General features: G+C 44.0%; 1 protein-coding gene across 1 annotated transcript in view; it reads left to right on the forward strand.

Moving 5' to 3' along the window:
* The window catches only part of PRKCG (protein kinase C gamma), a 49,506-nt gene extending 28,182 nt beyond the window's left edge, over positions 1–21,324 (forward strand). Inside the window, exons 6-18 of the mRNA XM_061588447.1 lie at positions 489–645; positions 736–870; positions 1,272–1,359; positions 1,679–1,708; positions 3,725–3,862; positions 5,816–5,989; positions 6,487–6,578; positions 11,260–11,322; positions 12,058–12,196; positions 13,124–13,204; positions 14,457–14,564; positions 15,620–15,760; positions 17,311–21,324. Coding sequence (XP_061444431.1) covers positions 489–645; positions 736–870; positions 1,272–1,359; positions 1,679–1,708; positions 3,725–3,862; positions 5,816–5,989; positions 6,487–6,578; positions 11,260–11,322; positions 12,058–12,196; positions 13,124–13,204; positions 14,457–14,564; positions 15,620–15,760; positions 17,311–17,625 — 1,661 coding nt within the window. The 3' untranslated portion in view covers positions 17,626–21,324. The remainder of the gene's footprint in view (positions 1–488; positions 646–735; positions 871–1,271; positions 1,360–1,678; positions 1,709–3,724; positions 3,863–5,815; positions 5,990–6,486; positions 6,579–11,259; positions 11,323–12,057; positions 12,197–13,123; positions 13,205–14,456; positions 14,565–15,619; positions 15,761–17,310) is intronic.
* The last annotated feature ends 2,319 nt before the right edge of the window (positions 21,325–23,643 follow it).

Below are 23,643 nucleotides of genomic sequence, written 5' to 3' on the forward strand. Positions count from 1 at the left end.
GACGCCTGGGTTCTATTCCTAGCTGCAGAACTTGACATCCCCCGCCTCTGCCTTTCACACCTTCTTTCCCTGCACACTTTCCCCTCTCTCTCTTTCTCCCTCCTGGAACCCTGCATGTAGGTGGTGAGAAGAAAGCCATCACTGCTGTTTTCTTGACAGAAAGGGATTTCCTCACCCACCCCTCTACTGTCTCCTTCATGTTGTTCCCGCCTCCCTCAAACACTCTCTCTCTCACACACACACACATACACACACACGTACATATGTGAGGGTGGTAGCAATTGCTGCCACAGCAACTTTCTTGGCCCACAGCAGGTGGCCTGGGACAGAAGCCAGGAGAACCTCCTCCCTCAACCCGCCAGAGAATGCAGGAGGTCTGTCTTCCCGCCCACTCCTCCTCTCCTCCAGTACTTACTCTGTTGGAAGCTAATCTTCTGTTGGAAGCTAATATTCATGTCTCTCCCTGCCTCCCCCCTTTCCTTTGTTAGTTGGTGAAGCACTTAACTTGATCCCAATGGATCCCAACGGTCTCTCGGATCCCTATGTGAAACTCAAGCTGATCCCTGACCCTAAGAACCTAACAAAGCAAAAGACCCGGACAGTTCGATCCACCCTCAACCCAGTATGGAATGAAACCTTCATTTTGTAAGTTGTGTATGTGATGGATGCTAAAAGGCCCAAAAGAGTTTTGTATGTGTTGTGTGTGTGACAGCAATCCTCTTTATGACCCACCAGCACCCTGCAGCCAGGTGATATGGAGCGCCGCCTCTCCATCGAAGTGTGGGACTGGGACCGGACGACCCGCAATGATTTCATGGGAGCCATGTCCTTTGGGGTGTCTGAGCTTTTCAAGGGCCCTGTGGAAGGCTGGTAAGGGGAAATCTGGGGGGCAGAAGCAAAGGTGGAAGAGAATGATGGGGCAGCTCAGGGGACCACCGGTGGCTCATTTTCTTTCTCTTTCCCCGTCCGTCTTGGCGTCTATTTGGGTTTTTATCTGTTTGCCTGGATGGGTCATCTATCTATCTATCTGTCTGTCTGTCTATCTGTCTATCTGTCTATCTGTCTATCTATCTATCTGTCTATCTATCTGTCTGTCTGTCTGTCTGTCATTCTTTACTCCCATCCCTCACTGCGCTCTTTCCGTTTCCCATTTCTTTCTACTGTTTCTCTCCATCCATCCATCTCCCCCCCCCGCCAAATCACTCCCTCCTCTTGTTCACCTTCCTCCTCCTTCTCCCTGCCCGCTGTCCCTGTCTGCGTTGCTGTCCCAGGTACAAAATGCTCAATCAGGAGGAGGGCGAATATTATAGTGTCCCCGTGGCTGATGCAGAAAACTGTGGGCTGCTGCAGAAATTTGAGGTAACCTCATGGCTCTCTGGCACCACCTGGATTGGCACCCCCCCACCCCCGTTATGTGCCATGTCCAGCCCAAACACAACAGCACACACAACTTCACAGCTGTGGGGAGGGGAGAGGTGCTGCTGTGATGAAAGGAGCTGGGTTGGAGGGAATACTCTGTATCTCTTTTTTTCTTAGGACTTGAAGAGAGGGAGAGTGGGTGGCCAGGCTTGATAACTGGCAAGCAACTAACCTGAAATGATATTTCCAACCAGGATATAGGACAGGACGGAGGTTACTTGTGCATCTGTCTTAAGCCCTAATGTTTTTTGTCTTTCAGGCTTGCAACTTCCCTCTGGAGCTCTATGAGGTATCCACAGTTTCTTCCACCTTTTTCCCGGCTCAATGAATGAGATGGGGTGGAGGGGCTTCCCTTTGGCTGCCACCAACAGGGTCATCAGTTAGTCTCAGGGCTGACCTCAAGTACTTTAGAGTGGGAGGGAAGCAACTTAGAAGGAACAGCCACACGTGGTCAGGTGCAAGGCTCATCAAGACCAACAGTGTCCAGCGTGAGCTGTTCCTGGGCAGCGCCAAGGAGTGGCACAGCTAGGGTTGCACCTTGGAGCCAAAGTCCAGAGGCCTGCAGCCCAGCATCCTCGCCCCTGGATGACCACCCAGAGTGACAAATGAGGACGGTAGTGGCAAACAGGCCCTGCATCAGCACTTGGGCTGGCGTAGGCATGCCGGGTCTTATGGAAGCTGGCGCTGGTTGCCAGAACATCCATTCTGTTCTTTTTTTAATTTAAAATGTCAAGGAGCAGCTGGCTACATATGTACGTGGTTGTAGATGCTCGTTTTATTATTTTTACTTTTAAAAAAACTTGTCTTGTCTACAACAAAAAGTTGCTTATTTCCAAGTCAATGTGTTTAGCATCAGGGCAGCAGAAGCAAATTCTGTTTTATTCCTGTAGTCACGAAGGTGCTATGATTTAAGTGAGTTTAAAATGTGAATGCACGTGCTCAGAGTATTGTTATTTGTTTTAATGAGGTTTGGCAAACTGTTTTCTGTTTGCATTTTTTGCGCTAACACAGGGGTTCCCAAACAGTGGTCCACGAACTCCAGGTGGTCTGCAGCATGTCCACATTAAATATTCATACTGATGTTTAATTCTATTTTTATTGCTTCTTTCATTACTTATATTCAATTCTATTGTAGTACAATTTGAATTCTATGGAGTGCAAATTGTAATACTATAAAATACAACATAAGAATAAAAGAGGCAACACAATGTAATTAAAATCATATAGCATCTAGCACAGTTATTACAACAGGCAGAAAAATCATTAAGTGGGGGGGAAAGTTTGAGAATCACTGCTCTAACATATCAGGAATGTGAAAGCAGTTATGTCACAAGCAGGGCACAGTGGAGATGGCCACCCCATCTTGGTTGTCTCTGGTACCTACCTGGTGATCAAAAATAGACTGCCTGTGAACATGCAAGCTGTATTCTTTACTGAATGTAGCTAATAGCCATAGATGTGCATGCATACCCTCTACTCTCTTTTTAAACTTAATGAGTGAGCACCATTACCTGTAGATTTAATCCCACTGGCTAATTTTTAATTGCATGGAGAATAAATCCTTTTATTTGTCTGGCACCTCCTACTCCTGAATTTTCTGGAAGGAGATGAGCAGAAGATAGCAAGTACTTGTGGGACAAATGGATTAAAGAATAAAAGATAGGACACGGGATCTCTGAGACAAGACTGGCTATTTCTGGGCCTCTCATATAGGATAACTCCTTGAACATAGGAAGCCTTACACTGAATCAGACCATTGATCTATCTCTAGCCCAGTATTGGCCGTCCTCACTGGCAGGGGCTCTCAAAGATCCCAGTCCTGAGATCTTGTTAACTGGAGATGCTGGGAGTTGAACCTGGGATCTTCTGCATGAAAAGCATCTGCTCCACCTCTGAGCCATGGCTCTCCCCTCTTTAACACGTGCCTCTACCTCCCCACAGACTGCCCACATCCCCTGCTTTAAAAAATGTGTATAAGGAACGGCATATAACCCAAACTATTCTACTGCTCATGTACAAGTTTCCCAAACTCTCCCTAGCATCTGGAAATTTTAGTACATGTACAAAGCATGTACTCTTTCGGAGATTTCTGCACATCAGGTTCCATTTCAGTAATATCAACAAGAGGGTGAACATCTAAGGCATGCTGCCTAAAAGAGGACAGTGTGGCAGAGATATTGCAGAATGTGTCGCACCACCTCTTATGCCCCTTACTCTGAGCTAGGAGGAGGAGGTGGTACTCACACATCTCCATGTCTGTGTTTCCTCTCCTCCCCTCCCCTCTTAACCACCATGTGCCTTGCAGAAGGTTCGTCATGGCCCCATCCCATCGCCATCCCCAAGCCCCACAGACTCCAAGCGTGGTGGGTTCTTCGGCACCAACCGCTTCCACATCTCTGACTTCAACTTTCTCATGGTGCTGGGCAAGGGAAGTTTTGGCAAGGTAGGCCTGCCACTAGGCAGCTAAGTGTGGGTGTGTATAGAGGAATATGGTGCGAGGACAGGCACAGCAATGTGTTGTATGCATTCCCATTTGAGGTTGTGTGGTGAGAAGAGCATGCACGTGCATAAAATGTTTTGCCTCCAAGGAAATGGGTAAGGCTACCTGTACCTCCTGCCACACTATCCCACTATTTGGAGAACCTTTTTCCTCCCTCCCTCTTCTCCTTTAGTCTTTTGGAGACTGTGCACTCTCAGTGCTGGAACATACCTCCAGCTAGATGGGTATGTTTTACCTCCACTGTCAGGGGCAGCATGCTTCTGAATACCAGTTGCTAGAAACCACAGGAGGGGAGAGTTCCCTTGTGCTCAGGTCCTACTTGTGCGCTTCCTGTGGGCATCTGGTTGGCAACTGTGGGAACAGGATGCTGTACTAGACGGGCCATTGGCCTGATCCAGCAGGCTGTTCTTATGCACTTTCAACTTTTCTTTCAAAAGACAAATTATCCCTTCACATTGGGGCTCATGCTACTTTAAGGCTTTGAAGAAAACCCCCTTGTATAATAATCTGGCTAGGCTCCTAGATTTTCTCTGGGGAGACAAGCCATAGTTTTTTCAGACCTGAAAGACAGAAGCATTGTGGCCTGTGGTGTACAATAATGTGGCTGCCATTGCTCCTTAGAATTCCCTGGAGTGATGCTTTATCTGGGACATTCTGGGAGCAAGGCTTGTCTCTGTGGGCAGTTCCAAACTGTTGCTATTTTTGGGTGGGATTAAATCATATACTGGGAAATTCAGGTTGTGCAGTTGATTGTGAGGTCTTGTACAACAAACCCGCTTCCTTAAAAGATGAGACTTTGGGATAACAGTTGCTTTGACACACCATCATCTAGCCTCCTCACAAACAAATCAGAATGAATGCAGATAAAATAATACTTTTTGTTTCTTGGAAAATCAATACGATACTTTTTTTTAAAAAAAGGGCAAAAAAAAAGAACAAACGCTCATTAAATAACCGATATCATCTGATCTTTCGGTAAACAAATCAGGATGAACGCTCAATAAACAAGTAGTCGGAAAGCACCCTGTGTCCCAGTGTCAGACATGTGATTGATTAGAGAGCAAGGAAGGGCCTTCTCTGTGGCAGCCACACCTAGGTTGTGAAACTCTTTGCCTAGGGAGGCCTGCCATGTTCTCTCTCCCTGATAGTCTTTCACTATCTGATGAAGACCTTTTTATTTTGACAGGCATGTGGCCTGTTGAGCCGATGGTGTTTTTGCTTCCTGGAAACATGGTGAAATTGTGTCTGCCATCTCTCTCTCTGTTTAAACTGTTTAGTATTTAATTATGGTATTGATTGGTTGTGTTGTATTGTAAATGTTGTAGATTGATTGTGTTGAGTGGTGCATTGTGAGCAGCCTTTGGTGTGTGTTTTTAAGTGGAAAGGTAAGATATAATTTATTTCATAAAACAAATAAGAAAATTGAAGCTGGCTGGTGGTGCCAAGAGGCACTTTAGGAACTGTTAAAAGAAGTTTAAAGGGGGGGGGGAAACAAATAACACAGGAGGGCCACTGCTGCATCCCACTCCCAGTGGTAACCCCCCTCCCATAAATCATTTGGCATTTTTGGCTCTCTGAAAATTTTCAGAATGCCCCCCCCACAAAAATTTGCCACCTGCAAATGGGTCTGTCAATTTGTGTGGGGTGCCTGTGCGCACATGCTATTTCAATTTAGCGATACTTGCTGATCCCTCTGTAGTCTCCGTTCATAGGGAAACAATGTTTCTATCACATCATCTTTAAATCACTCAAGAATTACTGCTCCTGTGCAGGAAGGGAGTTCTGTCTGTTTGTGGGAGCTAGGGTCTCCCTGAAGACCAAAGGAGCCAAGATGTCCTGAGTTTTCTTTGGATAGGTGTGAGTAAGACCCAAGACTTTGGGGTTCTCTTCTCACAGGTGATGCTGGCAGAGCGTCGTGGAACAGATGAGCTGTATGCCATCAAGATCCTCAAGAAAGACGTGATCATCCAGGATGACGATGTTGAATGTACCATGGTGGAAAAGCGAGTCTTAGCCATGGGGGAGCGTCCCCATTTCCTAACCCAGCTACACTCTACCTTCCAAACTGCAGTAATGCCTGTGGCTACCTACTATGGCTGTCACTTGATTAAAGAAATCTTAGCTATTTTAACTGTGTGATTTTTAGTTGACTAATTACTTACTTCCTCATAAATTTGCATGCAAGAGAAAACAATCGTTTTAAAGGAAAAAGAGCATTCTTTCCTTGTTTCTTGATGATGAACGTATGTGTCCCAACAAGCATCATTTTAGAAGAGGTATCCTCCCCGCCTCCATCTCTCTAGTGCAAGGGAATGCCTCTTCCAAGATGGCAGCTGCCAGCTATAGTTTTCAGAACTAAATCTGCTCAAATAATTTTTTAAAAATTGCTGCCCAATTAATTGAGACACAGTTTTATCAATCAAAATCTATCTTAATTGACTGAGTATTGCAGTCCTATCAGTATGGTAAGGGTGGGGACAGAGGGAAGGAGGCATCCCATGTTAGTTGGATCTTTTCCTTTGCCTGTGTGATGTGGTAATGGACACATCCTGTTCTCTTTCTTCAAGGATCGGCTTTATTTTGTTATGGAGTATGTCAATGGAGGAGACCTGATGTATCATATCCAGCAGGTTGGGAAATTCAAAGAACCCCATGCTATGTACGTAAGTCTCTTTGGGAACTTTATTGGCAATGAGTCATTCTCTTTGGATAGAAGCATACTCACTGTTCTGCTAGTTCCAATGCGCCTCCACCTCTCTCTTCTGAAAATGGGGGCACATGATGCTAGTCAAACCCCACCCCTTTTTACTGTAAAACCTGGTAGGAGCAGCTTGAGTGCATTTTAAAAAAAATCAGCTTCAAAGAGATTTTGCAAATGATTGGCAGATCAAGCCATTCCCCCTCCAGGTGTGGCTAATGGAAATGCTTTGCTGTAGGCGACTAGTATGTTCACAGCCTTTGTCTCTGGCCGCTTGCACCCTGGGCATTTCCAGTGGAACAGCCATGTGTTTTCACTCACTTCCATCTGTACAGTGTCATGAACAAAACATCCCCCTTTCATGTTTTCCCTTTTTTTCTTCCCAGATTTCATAAAATCCAACTTTTTAAAAGAGCACAATGTTTTCCCCAGATGGCCTATTGTGCCGCTCTTCCAGCCGATAGATTGCTTTAGCCATTTTCCAACCTACTCTAACCATTTCCTTCTCAATCACTTGTCTCTTCTCTCTAGGAATCAACACTATCACTTTAACCCATGCCTTTCCAAATAGCATTAGCTTTATATATCTATTTTTTTCTTCTCCCTAATTTGCACAGGGGCACAATCATGATTGGGAGTGCAGTGGTGGAGAGGGAGTATTTAGCCTTTTTCTACCACATCATGATCCCAGTCACAATTGCCTTCCAACATTTGCGGTAGTGGGGAGAGAGACTGCTCAGTTGGCTTCAAAATCTTAAAAGTCTAGAGAGTTGCTATTCCACTTTCAGCTTAAACCAGAATAGCAGTAATTGGGTGCTGCTAAATTGTATATTTGCAGAAGTACCCTCTGTCTGTTTCTACCTGTATAGTCACTCCAGCTCTAAAATGGTCACATCTGTGAGCTGCTTTTCTTATCAGTGCAGAGCTTAAGATCAGGGTTGGCTTCAAAGGGTGGTAAAGTCAGACATTTGCTACAGGGATGGAATCCTCCTTTTTTACATTCCATTTTTAAGTGTAGCCCCCTGGTGATTGTTAATGATCCAGTTCCTTTTTCCTCTGATACTTTTTCATTTTTCTGATCTCCTCCGATATTTTTTTTTTTGCTTTGCAGAGAATTACTGATATTATAATAGCTATTTATTCACAAGTCTCCATTGGTATCGATCTTTATTCTGAACTCTGTAATTGTTGCCTGTTTACATTCCTTTTCAAGTGTACTGCAGAGCAGATTAAGGCAGTTAATCAAGTCAATGTCTTCCCCCTGGTGCTTACAATCAATACCTCATCCCTCCCTGCTGCTTTCTGTCTGTCAATTACAATCAACACTTCATTGACATCAGTGAAAGGGAATATGCATTTGAAGAGCTCACATAGAAAGTAGATCAATAAAAGTATCACACTATCAATGATTTTAAAGCAAATTTTAAAAAAACGAATCAAAAGAAATAAGAATGAATTGAAAACTAGGCACAGAGTGTTGCTACTTCAAAATTCTCTCCACAAAGATAGAGAATATCAGAAATAATAATTAATCCGATGGCAAATCCGATTATTGCAGAAACAGAGCCCATCGCTAATTTGCTATGGTCTTAAGTCTTACTTATATCGGCCCACAGCTGCAGATACCAATGCCAGTCTTTCTCACTTTGCATAGAGCACCTAAGAGGATTAGACACAGCATGGGAAAATTCTTGGTTTGCACATGCCATCTCTTTCAGTTCAAGGGGACTCGCTGAAGATGCTCAGCTTGGGGACTCCCCAAACCCTGGAACCTGCACTGCTTAAAAGACAAGCTACGTATGATTGGTGTCCAAATTCTTTCTATAACTAACTGCTGCTGTGGGGGTGCTAGTTTGATCAGGGAAATGGCTTAGAGTTGGAGGTGTTTAATGCTTCCACCTCTGATGCCATTTTCCTGATAGAAATCCTCCCCCTACTTGCTGTTTGCTCCGTGGCTGAAAACATGCAGCCATGAGGCATGGAGATAACAGTGTCCCCTCTCCCTGTGAATGCATTTAGTAAGAAAAGAAAAGAAAATATCTGGAATTCAGTGGTGGTTTCCTGGTGAAATTTGCACTTTGGTCCTATGTGTGAAGATGCATCCCAGTGTCAGGTGAATGAGAACTGCTCCGCATATGCAGCAGAACGACATGGGAGTGAAGCAGCTAATAGAATCCTGAGTGGTCTGTACCACTTCAGACTGCAGATAAGACATTATTTTTAAATACTCCTCTGTATAACAACAACAACAACAAAGACCCACTTCCTGCAGGTGAAACCTAGCACAGCAGGGAGTGAGCAGGGCTAGATTTTTTTCTCCCTGATGTACTAGCTTTCTTCTTGAAGGAAGTTTTTACTTGGATGAGCATTCGAAACTGAACCCCTTCCCACACACACACAATCTGAAATGGTATAGTCTGATCTACTGCCTTGGGATTCTACCGCTTCATTCTGCTGCATGCTTAATGTACACCAGACCTCAGTGGCATGGGAAATTGTTACACTCCAGTGAAGTTGTGTAATTGAGTGACCTTGGTGTGAAATCAACAAGCAACCAAATGTTCTAAAAAAAGCAATCATTGGCAAGAAGTGTAAAAACATTTTCCCCTCCCCAGTCCTGGCTGTTGAGAAGAACAATAGGGAGTAAGCTTCTGCTTCCTTTTAGAGCAAAACAGATGCTTTTTCTACTCTTTTGCAAGGGACTCCCTTATCTGAAAAGTACATGCAGATGCAATGTGAGGATGGCAGTGCAGGCAGTGAAGTTGGAGCTAAGATTCTTTGTCTGCAAAGGCAGTCTTACTGTTCTTGATGAAGGGGGTGGGTGGGAAGCAGTCATTCTCTTGTGTGTAGAGCATCCTGTGTTGTGTGCAAAAGGCCCCAGACTCGATCTCTGGCATCTTCAGGTAGGGCTGGGAGAGACGCCTGCCTGAAATCCTGGAGAGCCACTGCCAGTCAGGGTAGACAGTACTGAGCTAGATGGACCATTGGTTTGACTTGGTGTAAGGCACTTCCTGTATTCCTTTCTCCTCCTAAAACAAAGCCAAATTAATTAATGACATTTTTAGCCCCCCTTTTTCTCCAAGGAATGCAGAATGGTGTTCATGATTCTCTCCCTTTTTATTTTTACAATAAGCCTGCGATGTAAGTTAGGCTGAGAGATGCTGGCTCCTGGGCCAAGGTCATACAGTGAACTTGATGGCTGAGTGACCCTCAGCATGTGACACTCTAACCTAGGGGTGGGTATCCTGTTCCAGTCAGTGGGCTGTATCTTCACCTTGCCCAACCCCCAGAGGCAGGGCCAGATTTATGTACAAGCTAAACAAGCTACAGTTTAGGGCCTCATATTATGAGGAGCCTCGTGTTAGAAAGAAAAGAAAGAAAGATATTTACAACATTGCCACCGAGAAACCATAAACATCATACAAAATGAAGATAATTTTTGGTAGGTATTGAATGTCATTGTTGCAGCTCACTTGCCAACTACAGCAAACACTTCTCTAGAACATCGTACACATGCGGCCTTTTGGATTCTTGCAGAAAACAGCCCGCGTGTTGGCGTCAGCATCAACTATGTTAACCCTATAAGTAATGCGCATACTTGTCGAAGAGGGAAGGGCCTCACTCACATTATAGCTTAGAGCCACAATAAGATTAAATCCGGCCCTGCCCAGAGGTCATTCTGACAGGTGGGTGTGGCTGCCATCTGTCAGTCACATGACACCACCATGACACCAGGTGAAGTGTTTTCCTTTGCCTGCATGGCTTGAAATCAGTCTGTTGGCAAAGGCACAGGGGTTTGCAAGGATTGGCAGTACCTGCAAACCTTGCATTCATCAGGGAGCCATGTCCTTACCTGTCCTGTACCTGATGTCATACTGTATGTGACATTAGGTGCAGGTCAGGTGTGGCGGGGGATTGGAGAAAATGGCCTTGCGGTTTGAATTAGATTGCTGCTGGGTCTAATTAGGCCTACAGACTGGAGGTTCCCCATATCTGCTCTAACCAGTACACTAAACTGGCTCTTGGTGTACTTTTAATATTTTGTTCTTCCCATTTATCCTTGTCTGCATTTTCCTCTGTTGCCTTCTCTGGGTCAAATTTCAGATTGTAAGCTACTGGGATGGGGGTGGGCAGCTGTCTTCTTGTTGCTCTGTACCATGGCGTGCTCATTGGTAGCACCATGTACATAGCAATAAACCTTTAAATTCACAAGAATGAATGCTCATACTTGTGCCAGCCAACTCATGTCCCTGGTAACATGTTAATGGTGGCACAAACATGGGATATTTTTTATTCCAGTTACAAGCAGCAGGAAGCCAGTCTACACGTAGCTCCTGTTACTTTCATGTAACTCACTACCAGACAGGCATACATTAATGTTTCACACATTACCTTTCTAATATGAGTATTAGTACTAAGCTGGCATTGAGGTAAAGTGATGTGTGAATCAGGAGCTGCCTGGTACTTGAATGGCATGACTAGTGAATGTGGCTGCCTGTATTTTTCAAATGTAATATGAAAAGTGGCCACCAGAGCCACTACAGTGACTCCTTTGATGCTGCTGCGAATGAGATAGTTGCCATTCTCTCTCTCTCTCTCTCTCTCTCTCTCCCCTTCACCCCTTTTTCTCTGATTTTTCTAGGTTTTATGCCGCAGAAATTGCAATCGGCATATTCTTTTTGCATAACAAGGGAATTATTTACAGGTGAGTCTATCCTGTCGTCCATATAAGCCTTCCCAAACTTGAGCAGGAAGTGCAGAAGTCCTGACTGCAGCCCCTTCCATCCAGCCTGACTTCAGAATCCCCCTCTTCCCCTGAGAATCCATGGGCTCTAGCTCCATTTCTACTCCTCCCTCTCTCATGCCACTCTCTAAATCTCTACAGCACATTCTTCTTTCCAATATCACAAATCTAACAGGCAGATCCACTTACCAGATGGTCATCTTGAGTACAGGGATGGGACAGAAATTCAATTCAGTTTGCATTTAAAGGCAAAGATACCTTATTTGCACTTTTGAAACAATAAATGAACTCAAACGTAGCCGTTGTCCAAAATTTGCACTTCTCTGAATTTTAACAGTGCAGTTCTCCAGTAATGTGTACAAAAATGCATATACTAGAGTAAAGTGTGCTTTAAAATGCATATATCCATGAAAATAATGAATAAATATGCATTATAAAATGAGAAATTGTTTTGGAAAAATGTGCATATTAGGAAAAACCCTTCTAAAATGCTGATGAATTTTCATGAGGACTTTAAAAAAAATCACAAACTGATGTGGAAATGTGGAGAACTGAATTTAAGACTGGAAAAATGGGAAACTGAATTTGGCAGATTTGCTCATCCCTACTTGAGCCACATCATTCCAGCTGTAATCTTGCACCCTCTACTGGCTTGAGGACAGCACTCCTATTGCTCGCTTTGTCTTTCACGCCCAGGGATTTGAAACTGGATAATGTAATGTTGGATGCTGATGGTCACATTAAGATAACCGATTTTGGGATGTGTAAAGAAAACATTTTTCCTGGCATCACCACTCGGACCTTTTGTGGAACACCTGACTACATCGCTCCAGAGGTACAGAACCCTCCTAAGTCTCCTGCCCCCAAACACACAATTGATCACTGTTTCTTTATTCATGAGTCTGGGATCTATTTTTTTACAATGAAATGTACAAGTGGGTGAGTTGGGAAGCTAAATCCTGCCTCCTCCCTTTCCTTAATTCACTGTGCCCCTATCATATCCAGTTTGGCCCTCAGAATGTTTGGGATAAGATGGGTTATTGAAGGAATGAATATACTATCCCAGTTGACACATTCCTTTGTAAGGAGACCCAGCAGTCTTGGATCCTAGCTCTCTAAAGCCCACCTTGGTGACTTCTAGACTAGATTAATGCAGTGTTCTCTACTCTTAAAAAGGGTCTAGACACTGTAGCTGTTCCGGAATGCAACAGGGCCAGGCTGCTAACATGGGCAAATCGCATAGAGCATAACACTCCAATTTTAAAGCAACTTAATGGGCTACCAGTAGGCTTCCAGTCGTTCAAGGTGCCAATATTGACCTTCAAGGGCCTAAAATGGTCTGGGATCTAGGTACCTCATGGACCACACATACATTTTGGTTACCCATGGAAGCTCTGCTCCGCGTTCCCTCTCTGCCGGAAGCATGGAGGGTGGTGATGTGCCTGTGATGACAGTGGCAACTTCGAGGTTGTGGAACTCACTCCCCAGAGAGACTCACTTTGCTCCTTCTTTGTTAATTCTGAGAAATTGGGTGAAGGCAATTTTAGTTCTGAGGGGATTTGGGATCACTTGAGTTATGTTCCTTCTGTCAGACTTCTCGGTTATATTGTTTGAATTTTTTTATTGGTTGTTATTTATTACATTTTTTGTTTTTAGATTTTATTTTGTAAGCTGCTCTGTTGCAGCTTGTTTGGGTCAAAAAGTGTAATAAAAAATGACTTAAGACTGAAAGGCTCTAACCTCAAATTTTTACCTGCCTTAGATTATTGCCTATCAGCCCTATGGGAAGTCTGTGGATTGGTGGTCATTTGGAGTCCTTCTCTATGAAATGTTAGCTGGGCAGGTAAGTGTACTGAAGCAGGAGTTTTTCATGATACAGCTCAGTTCAAGGGATATCTTTGTGGTATCAGGATGGTTTGTGGCTGCTGCAGAGACCATAAGGTAGGCAAGTAAATAGAGAACAATGAATCTTCATAGAATTGAACTTAAATTGTGGCCAAATCCTGAGGGGAGATTCATTCATATATCTGAACAAAAAGCTTCCCCAAAATGATTTTTTTTTAAAAATTGCAATGGAGAGGGAGACAATATCTTTGAGACAGATTGATCCTCAAGAGGTGCATGCAAATTTGTTTTTAAGGCTGTGCTCACAAGAATTTAATAGGTGGTTGTCCAATTAAGTGGCTGGATCTTGGGAGTAGACTGCTTCTCATGTCTGTGACAACACACTGGTAATCATACTGGATCCCCAAAAGCATAGATCTAATAAAAGGGGCCTGGGATTAATTCTAGAGAAGCTGGATCCTAGTGGGTCTCAAGTCAGAGGAAGTCGTGCTCTGAGATGGATATTAGATTTCAGTAAGAAAGAGATTAGACCAGTGGTTCTTAACCTTTTACACTGCTAGCAACCCTTGGATTTCCAAAATATGCTGTCGCACCCCCTGAAAAAATACACTTCATTTTTTTTTTAATTTTAATGTGTGTTTTAGCCTAACTTAGCTAAGATAAATGACAGTTTTCCAAAATCTTTGGTTGGGCCTCACACCCCTAAAAAAGTGTCTCGCACCCCTGGGTTGCATGCAACCCACGTTAAGAACCACTGGATTAAACTATGGCTGCGATCCTGTGCTATTATCTACACTTAGGAGAAAGTTGCATTGAATTTAGTGTCATTTACCTCTGGGTTGCATTGTCCATTAGAAAGAAAGGCTTTTCATGTGATGTCCAGAAGAGGAACGGAAATGGAGGTGAGCTTGGAGTCCCATTTGGGGAGATATACCACTCCCACCTCGTGTAAGAATATGGAAGTGTGGAAAAAGGAAACAAGACTACTTATGCATTCTGTATACATCCATGTGCAGCTGTGTATGTCTGTGAGGGAGGTTCTTTGAACAAAACCTGGAATGTGGAAGTGCACCCTTTATCACTTCTGCATTTCATATGAAGTGGCTCAGGGTAACTAGGTCTTGTGTGCACTCATACTCTAAAGTGGGATGGGGGAAATAATTTCTTAGATGGAATATTCTACATATGATATGTTTTCTGAAACAAAGGGAATTGCTTACACTTGTTTTACCTGTTCTGCTGATCCACAGCCACCATTTGATGGAGAAGATGAGGATGAACTCTTCCAGTCAATCATGGAGCACACAGTGTCCTATCCCAAATCTCTTTCACGTGAGGCTGTCTCCATCTGCAAAGGGGTGAGTCTTGGGTCAGAACTGGCACATCCAAGAGGTGAAGGGCTTTGTATCACATTTCCTTATGCTATAGTGAAGGTTATAACAAGATGTGTTGAGTGAAACAATGGGTTCCCAGTGGAGATAGGGGGTGCTTTCAAACTGTTGCTATTTTCACGTGGAATTCAATCACATACCAGTAAATTCAGGTTGCACAATTACAGTTGGTTAGGAGGTCTTGTGCCGCTTCCTCAAAAGGTCGGACTTTTTTGATAAGGAAAATTTATTTATTTATTATTTGATTTATATATGCTGCCCTTCCTCCCAACAGGAACCCAGGGCAGCAAACAGAAACACTAAAAACACTTTAAAACATCATAAAAACAGACCTTAAAATACTTTAAAATAAAACAATGTTAAAAACATTTTTTAAAAAAAGCTTTAAAAACATCTTTTAAAAAAGGGTTAAAAACATATTATTAAAAAAAACACATATTGACAAGCAATTCTAACACAGACACAGACTGGGATAGGTCTCAACTTAAAAAATGCAGTGTAAAGTGTGAGATAATGCTTGCTTTGACACAATATTATCTAACTTCTCCACAAACAAATCAGAATTAATATTTATTAAATAGCCAGCATAGTCTAATCTCCCTGCAAACAATTCAGGAGGAATGTTCAATAAACAGATGACCTGGAAGCACCAGGGAATTGCAGGGAAGAATCAGCCAGAAGAGGGGGAATGCTTAACCATTCTCTCCGCAGCTGTTTGTTCCCTAAACACATTTAATGGACTTTTCCCCAGCTGGATTTGACCAAAAGCAAACCCACCTGAGGGCAAACATGGGGGGGGGGACACACATCTGCAAGAAAGAATCAGCAGGGTTGGAAAGGGTTAACACTTCTCCCTCTCACCTGTCCTCTACAGTACTGTCATCTTGGTATATACAGATTTGGAGGCACACATTTCCTATGATGATGTATAATTTCCATCCTGTATTGGGCAGTCTTGGACTGGAGTCTCTGCCCCTTAGAAGAGGAGGGCATTGCTAGCAAACCTCTCTCTCTTTCCCCAGTTCTTGACCAAACATCCACTGAAGCGCCTGGGCTCAGGACCAGATGGGGAACGGGATATTCGGGAGCATGGCTTTTTCCGCTGGATGGACTGGGAGAGAGTGGAGCGGCTGGAAATCCCCCCACCTTTCACGCCCAAGCCGGTGAGTAGCTTTCGGTCCCCAAATGAACTCGGCCACACTCAGCTATGCAGGTTCATGCCACTGGGTGTGAACATGCACACCTGTATATGTGGATGGCTGCACTCATATTGTCCTTACACACCTATTACTCATGCATAGTTTCATGTACCTTAGTTAATATGTGCATTACTAAATGGACAGACAGAGACTCCTATATGTACACATAACCATCTGCCTACATATGCATTGCAACATTTATTTATTATATTTATTATGTCCACCTTTTCCTCCAAGGAGTCAAGGCAGCACACATAGTGTCCCTTCACATTTTATCCTCACAACAACCCTCTTAGGTAGGTCAGGCTGAGAGTTTGTGACTGGCCCAAGGTAACCCCAGTGAGCTTCATGGCTGAGTAGGGATTTGAACCTGTCCAGTCTTAGTCTGACACTCTTAACTCAGGAGTGGGGAACCTTTGGCCTTCCAGAAGTTGCTGAACTAAAATGTCCATCAGCCTTTGCAAGTATGGCCAGGCATAAAGGGATTTGTAGTTGAGCATATCTAGAGGGCCACAGGTTCCCAATGCCTGCTACACCATGCTGGCTTTCATGTCTGTTGATATCTAAACTCCCATAAACACAAACTCTTGATGCATGAGCTGCTGCAGCATGCAACCCTTCATACAACTGTTATCATGACATGCTCGAAGAAGATAAAAAAAGGGGGATCAAAATAAACAGGGTTGTATCCTCCACTGTTAATTAAGCTAAGGGTAGATCCATTGGAATTAATGAACATAACTAGTTTGGGTCCCTTGTTTTCTGTGGGTCTACTTGCAGTATGACTAATGGTAGGTACAACCCACAGGGTTTTTGTTTTGTCCTGTTTTGTTCTGCTTCTCCCATCATCCTGACCCTCCCTATCATATCTTCAAAATGGAAAAATGATATCAAGAGTCGCAACATGCTGAAGATCCAAGTATGAGGAAACCTGCTTTTGAAATGCCTTTTTTTCTTCTCATTTTAAAACACTGTTTTTCCCCAAATAGTTTGCCTGCTGATCTCATTTCATCTTACAGAGTTTCATTCCAGTTTTCTATGTTAGTTATGACTTTCCAGTTGAATCAAAATAACAAAATAATATCAGTTGGATACCCTCTCCCCCTTGCCCCTAAGTGTAAATGTAAAAATGAGAATCTTCAATATTATACATTTTGATTGCTACAATTTTTATTTTTTATTTTACAAGTTTTCAAGTTTTATTTATGTATAAAAGTTTTCAATTTCCTTTGTATTTCCCCCCCTTTAGATTGAAAAATCTGTCAAACAAAAGGCAAAAGATGTTTGTTTTTTAAGGTCAAAAATTCAAATGTTGTGTTTAGTTTTTAATTTCAGAAATGTTCTTAAGTAGCACAAGCCTTGTAAGCCTTTGCAAGTAAAAGAAAAAGGATAGAGGGTTGTATCAAAGAAACCAACTAAGAGATAACTCCTCTTCCCTTTCTTTTTTCATCTTCCTTATCCCCCCCATCTCTCCTATTTTCTTTTTCTCTGCCTTCCCCGCCCCCAATATCCAGTGTGGCCGAAGCGGCGAAAACTTTGACAAGTTTTTCACACGGGCACCACCAGCACTGACCCCCCCAGACCAGCTGGTCCTTGCAAGCATTGATCAGAGTGAATTCCAGGGGTTCACCTTCATCAACTCTGAATTTGTGCACCCATCCACGTTGCAGCAGGGAAGCCTCTCCCCGACCAGCATGCCCCTCTCCCCGACCAGCATGCCCCTTTCCCCAACTGGCATGCCCCTTTCCCCAACTGGCATGCCCCTTTCCCCAACTGGCATGCCCCTCTCTCCAACAGGGATGATCCCTTCCCCAACATCTCTAGTGTGAGAATGTAAGCCCTGATGACCCTTGGCCCTAACAGTCCTAAGTCAAGTCTTGCCCATAGTACTCTGCTCCTGAGAGCATGACTCCAGCTCAAAGTTCACCCCTAAACCCTAAGCCTGACCTTATGACCCCCCAAAAAAACATTTTGTTAATTTTGTCCAGTGTGTTGCTTCCCTCCTCCCTTACCAAATAAAATCAGTGAAAGCAAGCACACACATACAACATCTATATCTATAGTCAAAGGTACTTTTTTTGAGCACCCCCAAGTTTAACTGAGGTTGTCTTTGCATAAAGAGAGCAGTTTTGGCATTTGTATAAGAATTGTTCAGGAATTGTTCAGGAATAATGATTCCTTCAGTAGTCCAGTTACAAGGGTCCAGGGGCCCCTGCACTACCTACTTTTGTAAGGTTCCCCTGAGCAACAAGGAGCTCATAATTTGGCTTAAATGACAGGTTTAAGGAGATGCTTCTGAATTCTAATAAAGGCCTCCTGTTCTTTCCCCTATAATTTGAGCATTGGATAAGTTTCCCATGATCAGAGATTCCACTAATTTGGTTTAAGCGTGAGATAGCTTCTGGCTAATTTCAGGCAATGCACATTAAAAAAAAGATTTAAATGGGTCCCTTACTTTAAATGATGGGAACTGTGGCTGAAATTTGCCTAGAAACCATTCAGGCCTGCCTTTTGCCCAAGATCCAAGTTAACAACACTGTGTTGTAAAAACAGAGATCCAAATAGGAAACAGCCACAGAACCCTTTAACTCAACTTCTTGTTCACCTCTTACAAACGCCCATGCGATTTTTGGGCCCTGCAGATTTTACTTTGATGAGTTTGGTTTCTCTAATGGATAAGGGGAATGCAGTCGGCATAATTATACCCTGGAATGAAAGAAGCAACCATATGGTGGGCCTGTGATCAGTGACAAAAATATTGTCTGCGAATTATTACTCCCATGTGTTAATCGGCACTAAAAGGGAGAGATGAGGGGGACTCACCCTTTCATTGCTATTTGTCCTGATTATATATACTAAAGGATGAGCATTTCTTCACAGGACTGTAGCTCAGTGGCTGCAGCGCTGCTTTGCATGCAGAAAGCCCCAGGCTCAGTCCCCAGCATCTCCCCAGGAAGTGCTTGGAATGTCCCATCTGAAACCTTAGAGAGCGCTGCCAGTCATTGTAGACAATACTGAGCTAGATGGACCAATGGTCTGACTCAGTATAAGGCAGCTTCCTATGTTCCCATGTACAGGCTTAAAATACAAGGGATACGCAATCTACATTTAAGTAATTCTTTGGAAGTAAATGTTGAATTGGGGGGAAATGTCAAGAAGCAACAATACCTTTCTCCCTTCCCCCACTGACCAACTGCTCAGATAAATTTCCTCTAACCTTTTCGGTCTCCATTCCTTGTCCCTCTCTCGGGTCCTCATCCTAAACTTCATCTCCATAGTGTTTTCCCTTTCTGCTACAGTGTGACAATGTAATCCTAAACCTGATAGATCTACCCAGACTAGTTGGAACCCTAATTCCTTTTATTTTACACATAGCTAGGATGCCTGCCTCCACAAAAAGCATAGAATCCTAACGGGCCCTCTTTCGCACTCCCCGCCTGGATGGCTCACCCTTTGTGACACGATCCCTGCCCTTATTGAGTCCTGTTGGCTCAGACAGTCCCCTTCACCCCTGCCCCACTGCCAGCACTGACACCTTTGCCTTGCTTCCATCAACATGGCCGCCTGCATCACCCACTCAGCTGCTGGAAATCGAACTTTGGAAAGGAAGCGATGACAGCGACAGAGGTGGCATGCTAGACTCCGAGGAGGAAATATTTCCCTTCTTCCATAATAACATACAGCATGTCCAAATGCAACTTTCTTTTTCTCTCTCTCCCTGGTGCATGGACTATTATATGAATACTATAATATATTTATTTATTTATTTATTTATACATACTTCTGCATTTCCATCCTGCTAAGTGGACACTCAGCCCTCTGCATCTGTTCACTCAAGTTACACCTGGTAGCCTCTTTCCAGCTTTAAAAAGCTCAAGGTGTGGTAATCTGAAGACTGCTCCTTCACCCTGCCCCTCTTACTCTCCAAGATTGCTCTCAGGACTGATCAGGGCCTATCCATGCAGTCATGACATATATCACCTTACTTTTCGATGTGGGAAAATATACCCTGTCAATTTTGTGTAGTGAATATTTTCGTTACATGATGAAAGACTGGTATTTCTTTTTACCACATGAGAGAAACCCATCAAAACCTAGAATTTGACCTGATTTGGACAATACCAGCAGTTGTCATAAGAAAATGCATTGAAACTGCAGCGCTTGCCATCAGTGGCGGCTGGTGGCTCCATGTCAGTGGGGCAGTGGAATCCACTCTGGGTTTTAGTCTGAACTTTCAAAGCATACCTTGGACAGCTTGACATGGAGTAACTAGCCACCACTGCTCACCATAGGAAATTGATGCGTATAAGATGATCCCAGGGTGATGTTGCTGTGCCAAAAGTTACAAAAACTGGTCTTAGTTGGCAACGGAGTGAGGGGCAGAGAAATAATTATTCTGCTGGCAGGACATGTTGATGAACTAAGTGAAAAACTGAAATGCCATTCTCGTCCCCTCATGCACAAAACTCCAGATCCTGGTGCATCTGGGTCAGCAGTCCTTTACTCATCATCTTGAAATATGTTGAGGCTAGATAAAGCCTCCCTCACCCCACACATTCATGGAGTTATGGAAGCCCACTCTGCAAGGCCCTTAGGCCTTCCTCTCTGGCACACTCTAAATACAGAGGGTTTTCTCTGTTATGGAAATATGTCTGCAGAGATCCTCTGTGGTCTGAGCTGCGTATGTGCCAGTGTGTGTATTTACCTAAGTAGCAGGCTTTTACCCTGCATTTAGATCACTGAGACTTAAGACTTAGTAAAATAAGAAAAACTACTTTATTTATAGAAATACATAGTAGATAGGAAAGGCATACCTAGTTCTAACTATCTAAGTTGAAGGCGCAATGCCCAGACTTGGGTATTGCCCTCATGGCTCAAGAGAGAGAGCAAAGACAAAGATCTCTCTCCTCGGACAGTCAAAGAAGAAGACAAAGGAAGGAGGGGCAGGTCAGCTTCCCTGAGCATATCAGTTTACAATGGAAGGAAGTTAGGTAGAGAACAGCACAGGTAGAGGTAGGCAAGCCTAGCCAGCTGGAGGACCCTAACTTCCTTCTGGAATACAAACAAAAGAACCCAGACAGGAGTTGCTCTTACCCCACTTCCAACATTCTCCAGCACCCAGCAGGCTACATCACATGGCTGAAGTAAGAGATGATAGGTTTAGTATCCTAGGCCAAGGGCTGCAAAGCTGGGGACATGGACACCAAATGGGTAGCACTACCAGAGCCCCCTGCAGCCCATCACCAACTCACCTAGGGAGTGGGGCCTGGAGCAAACGGATAGCTAGCGCGTGGTTAGAACAAAAGATGAGGGGATCCAGAACAGCTGGGTTCATGAAAGATGAGTAAGATTGTTAAGAAGACCAGGAGTGTGCCAGGATATTCTCTTGAGACATTTCCATAGCTCTTTTCCCTCTAGTTTTCTTGGTCCTTCCAGCACATCAGTCTTCCATCAGTTTCCTGCCTCAATCCTTTTTGCTGACCCCAGCTTGGGAATAATCAGACATCCACACCTCCTTCCCTTTAGCTTGTGGTTCCCTGCAGCCAGTACCATAGATGAATAGACTCGCCTATGCACTTCAGTATAAAAGATATTTATCCAACTCACAGCGTGTCTTGTCTTTCTGTCCATGCCTTGGTTGGTGAGACTCTGTGTCAGAGATGATAACACTGCATTCCTAAACATGCTTACAGGAGAAGGAGGGGGCAGCTGCGGATGGAGTGGTATGGCGCTGCCGCTTATCTGACCTCTGGCTGCTGCTCACCAGGAGGTGGATGGGGGAGGGATGAGGCAGCAGGTAGGATGGTGCAGTACAAATGTACCAGCAGCAGCACCAAATTGACTCTACCAACCGTGTCTACCTCATTGTTGCCTCCTTGCCCCTCCCCCTCTACCTCCCGGTAAGCAGCCTTGACCGTGTTGTTGTCAAAATGCCAACCTGTAGTTTTTCTTCATTTGATCCTGATATACCTATTCTGTGGAAAATCTGGTAAGTAAAAATACATTGGTATACATCTGTAGTCACTGCTGGTGTGGAAGCTCGTTAGCCTGTCTTTCTCTTCTTTTCTTGGTGGTTTGTCACGTGTGTGGGGATGTTTCAGTGGGTGGCCTCTGTGGTCACTCCCCCTTTTCCATTCACTCCTCACCTGAGCACATTCTAGCCATTTTGTTTCTGACGGCCCAAATGATAGGAATGTGGCTATTTCCAGCAATTGCCAGCTGCAGAAGGCATGTTTGTTTATTTAAACAACTTGTGAAACTGCACACCATTTGAAAATATTGTGGTGGTGAACAAAAAAAGAAATACAAAAGAAATACAGTACGAATATATTATAGTGCGAGTTGTTTCCGACTCTTAGGATGACGTCTTGCAACGTTTACTAGGCAGACCGTAAACCCCAAATTGTTGGTACAATCCTACCAATGAGCTCTGCCCTGGGTACTTGTTAAACAAATTTCCAGGATGCGCAATACTTACTAGAGGGCCTCATTTGAAGCCTTAAGGGTTTGAGCAGAAGGATATGGGGAAACGCAGACTCTCAGGTAAGCAAGTCCTAGCTTGTTTAGGGCTTTATACACAACAGCAATAAAACCTTAATCTTAGCCCAGTAGAAAATTGGCCCTGGTGGTAGATCACTTTTAAGCAGGGGTGCAGTCATCTGGGCTGCCAGGGTGGTCTTAGACTCCTTACTTTTTTGGGAGCAGGGTCCCTATGTCTCCAGCATCTTACGAGCCAATTGGCAGGAAAGGGGAGTGTGTTGGCCACTGAGAAGAGTCCCAATGAGCATCAGTTGCAAGCAAGCCTTGATTAATTCCTACTTCAAAAGCTAAGACAAGTTGTGGAGAGTGAGAATTCTGTAATCGCAGAAGCGACAGTGAATCCTGATGGTAGTATCCCATTTACATTATCAAGCAGTTTGATAGCAGCAGGAGATAAATGTATAGACACTGACTTCGGTAATTCAAGCAGTATCTCTGACAGTGAGAAAGGGCAGTCAAATGGTAGAGTGACAGAGAAGCGGAAAGTAGTAATCAAGTGTAGCTGATTAATCTATAATTTTAGAAGGTTATATAAACTTAGAAGGGTTGTACTGTGGGGGCATGGATGTGACTAATGACGGGACCCTGCACTTCTGAATTTGCTACTACACAACTGTGTTTAAGAGCAGCCTAACCACAACATCCTGCACCAGCTGCAGCTTCTGTACCAACCTTATGGGCAGCCCTACATCGAACATGTTACAGTAATCCAGCCTTGAGATGATCAATGCATGGACTACCATGGCCAAGCTGTTGCTTGCCAGGTACAGGTCATATCAGCCGCAGTTGGTAAAAGGTGATCTGAAACACTAAGGCTACTTGGACCTCTAATGACAAAGATGGATTCAGGATCACACTCCTCCCCCCCAGCTACGCACCTGATCCTTCAGGAGGAGGACACTCCCCCAAAGATGCAGCTGAGCTATCTCCCAGACCTAGGAAGCTACCCCTAAGGCCTCCGTCTTCCAGGATTCAGCTTCAGTTTTTTGGTCCTTATCGTGCTTACCAGGCACCAGATTAAGACTCACATGGCTTACCCTGATCCAGATGTTACAGGGAAATAGAGCTGGGTTTGCCATAAGCAAACTGGTAACGCTTCACTCCAAAGCCTGTTATGAAAGCATTCCATGACTTCATGTAGGTGTTAAACAGCACTGGGGACAAGATGGTACTCCATGGCATCCCACACTATACTTGGCACTGAGTCAATAGATAGTCACTCAATGTCACTCTCTGAAACTGACCCCCAAGATAGAAGCAGAACCATTGCAACACAGTGCCTCTAACTCGCATCCCATGGAGCCCAT

Source organism: Rhineura floridana, chromosome 11 (assembly GCF_030035675.1).
Source record: "Rhineura floridana isolate rRhiFlo1 chromosome 11, rRhiFlo1.hap2, whole genome shotgun sequence".
Taxonomy (NCBI): domain Eukaryota; kingdom Metazoa; phylum Chordata; class Lepidosauria; order Squamata; family Rhineuridae; genus Rhineura; species Rhineura floridana.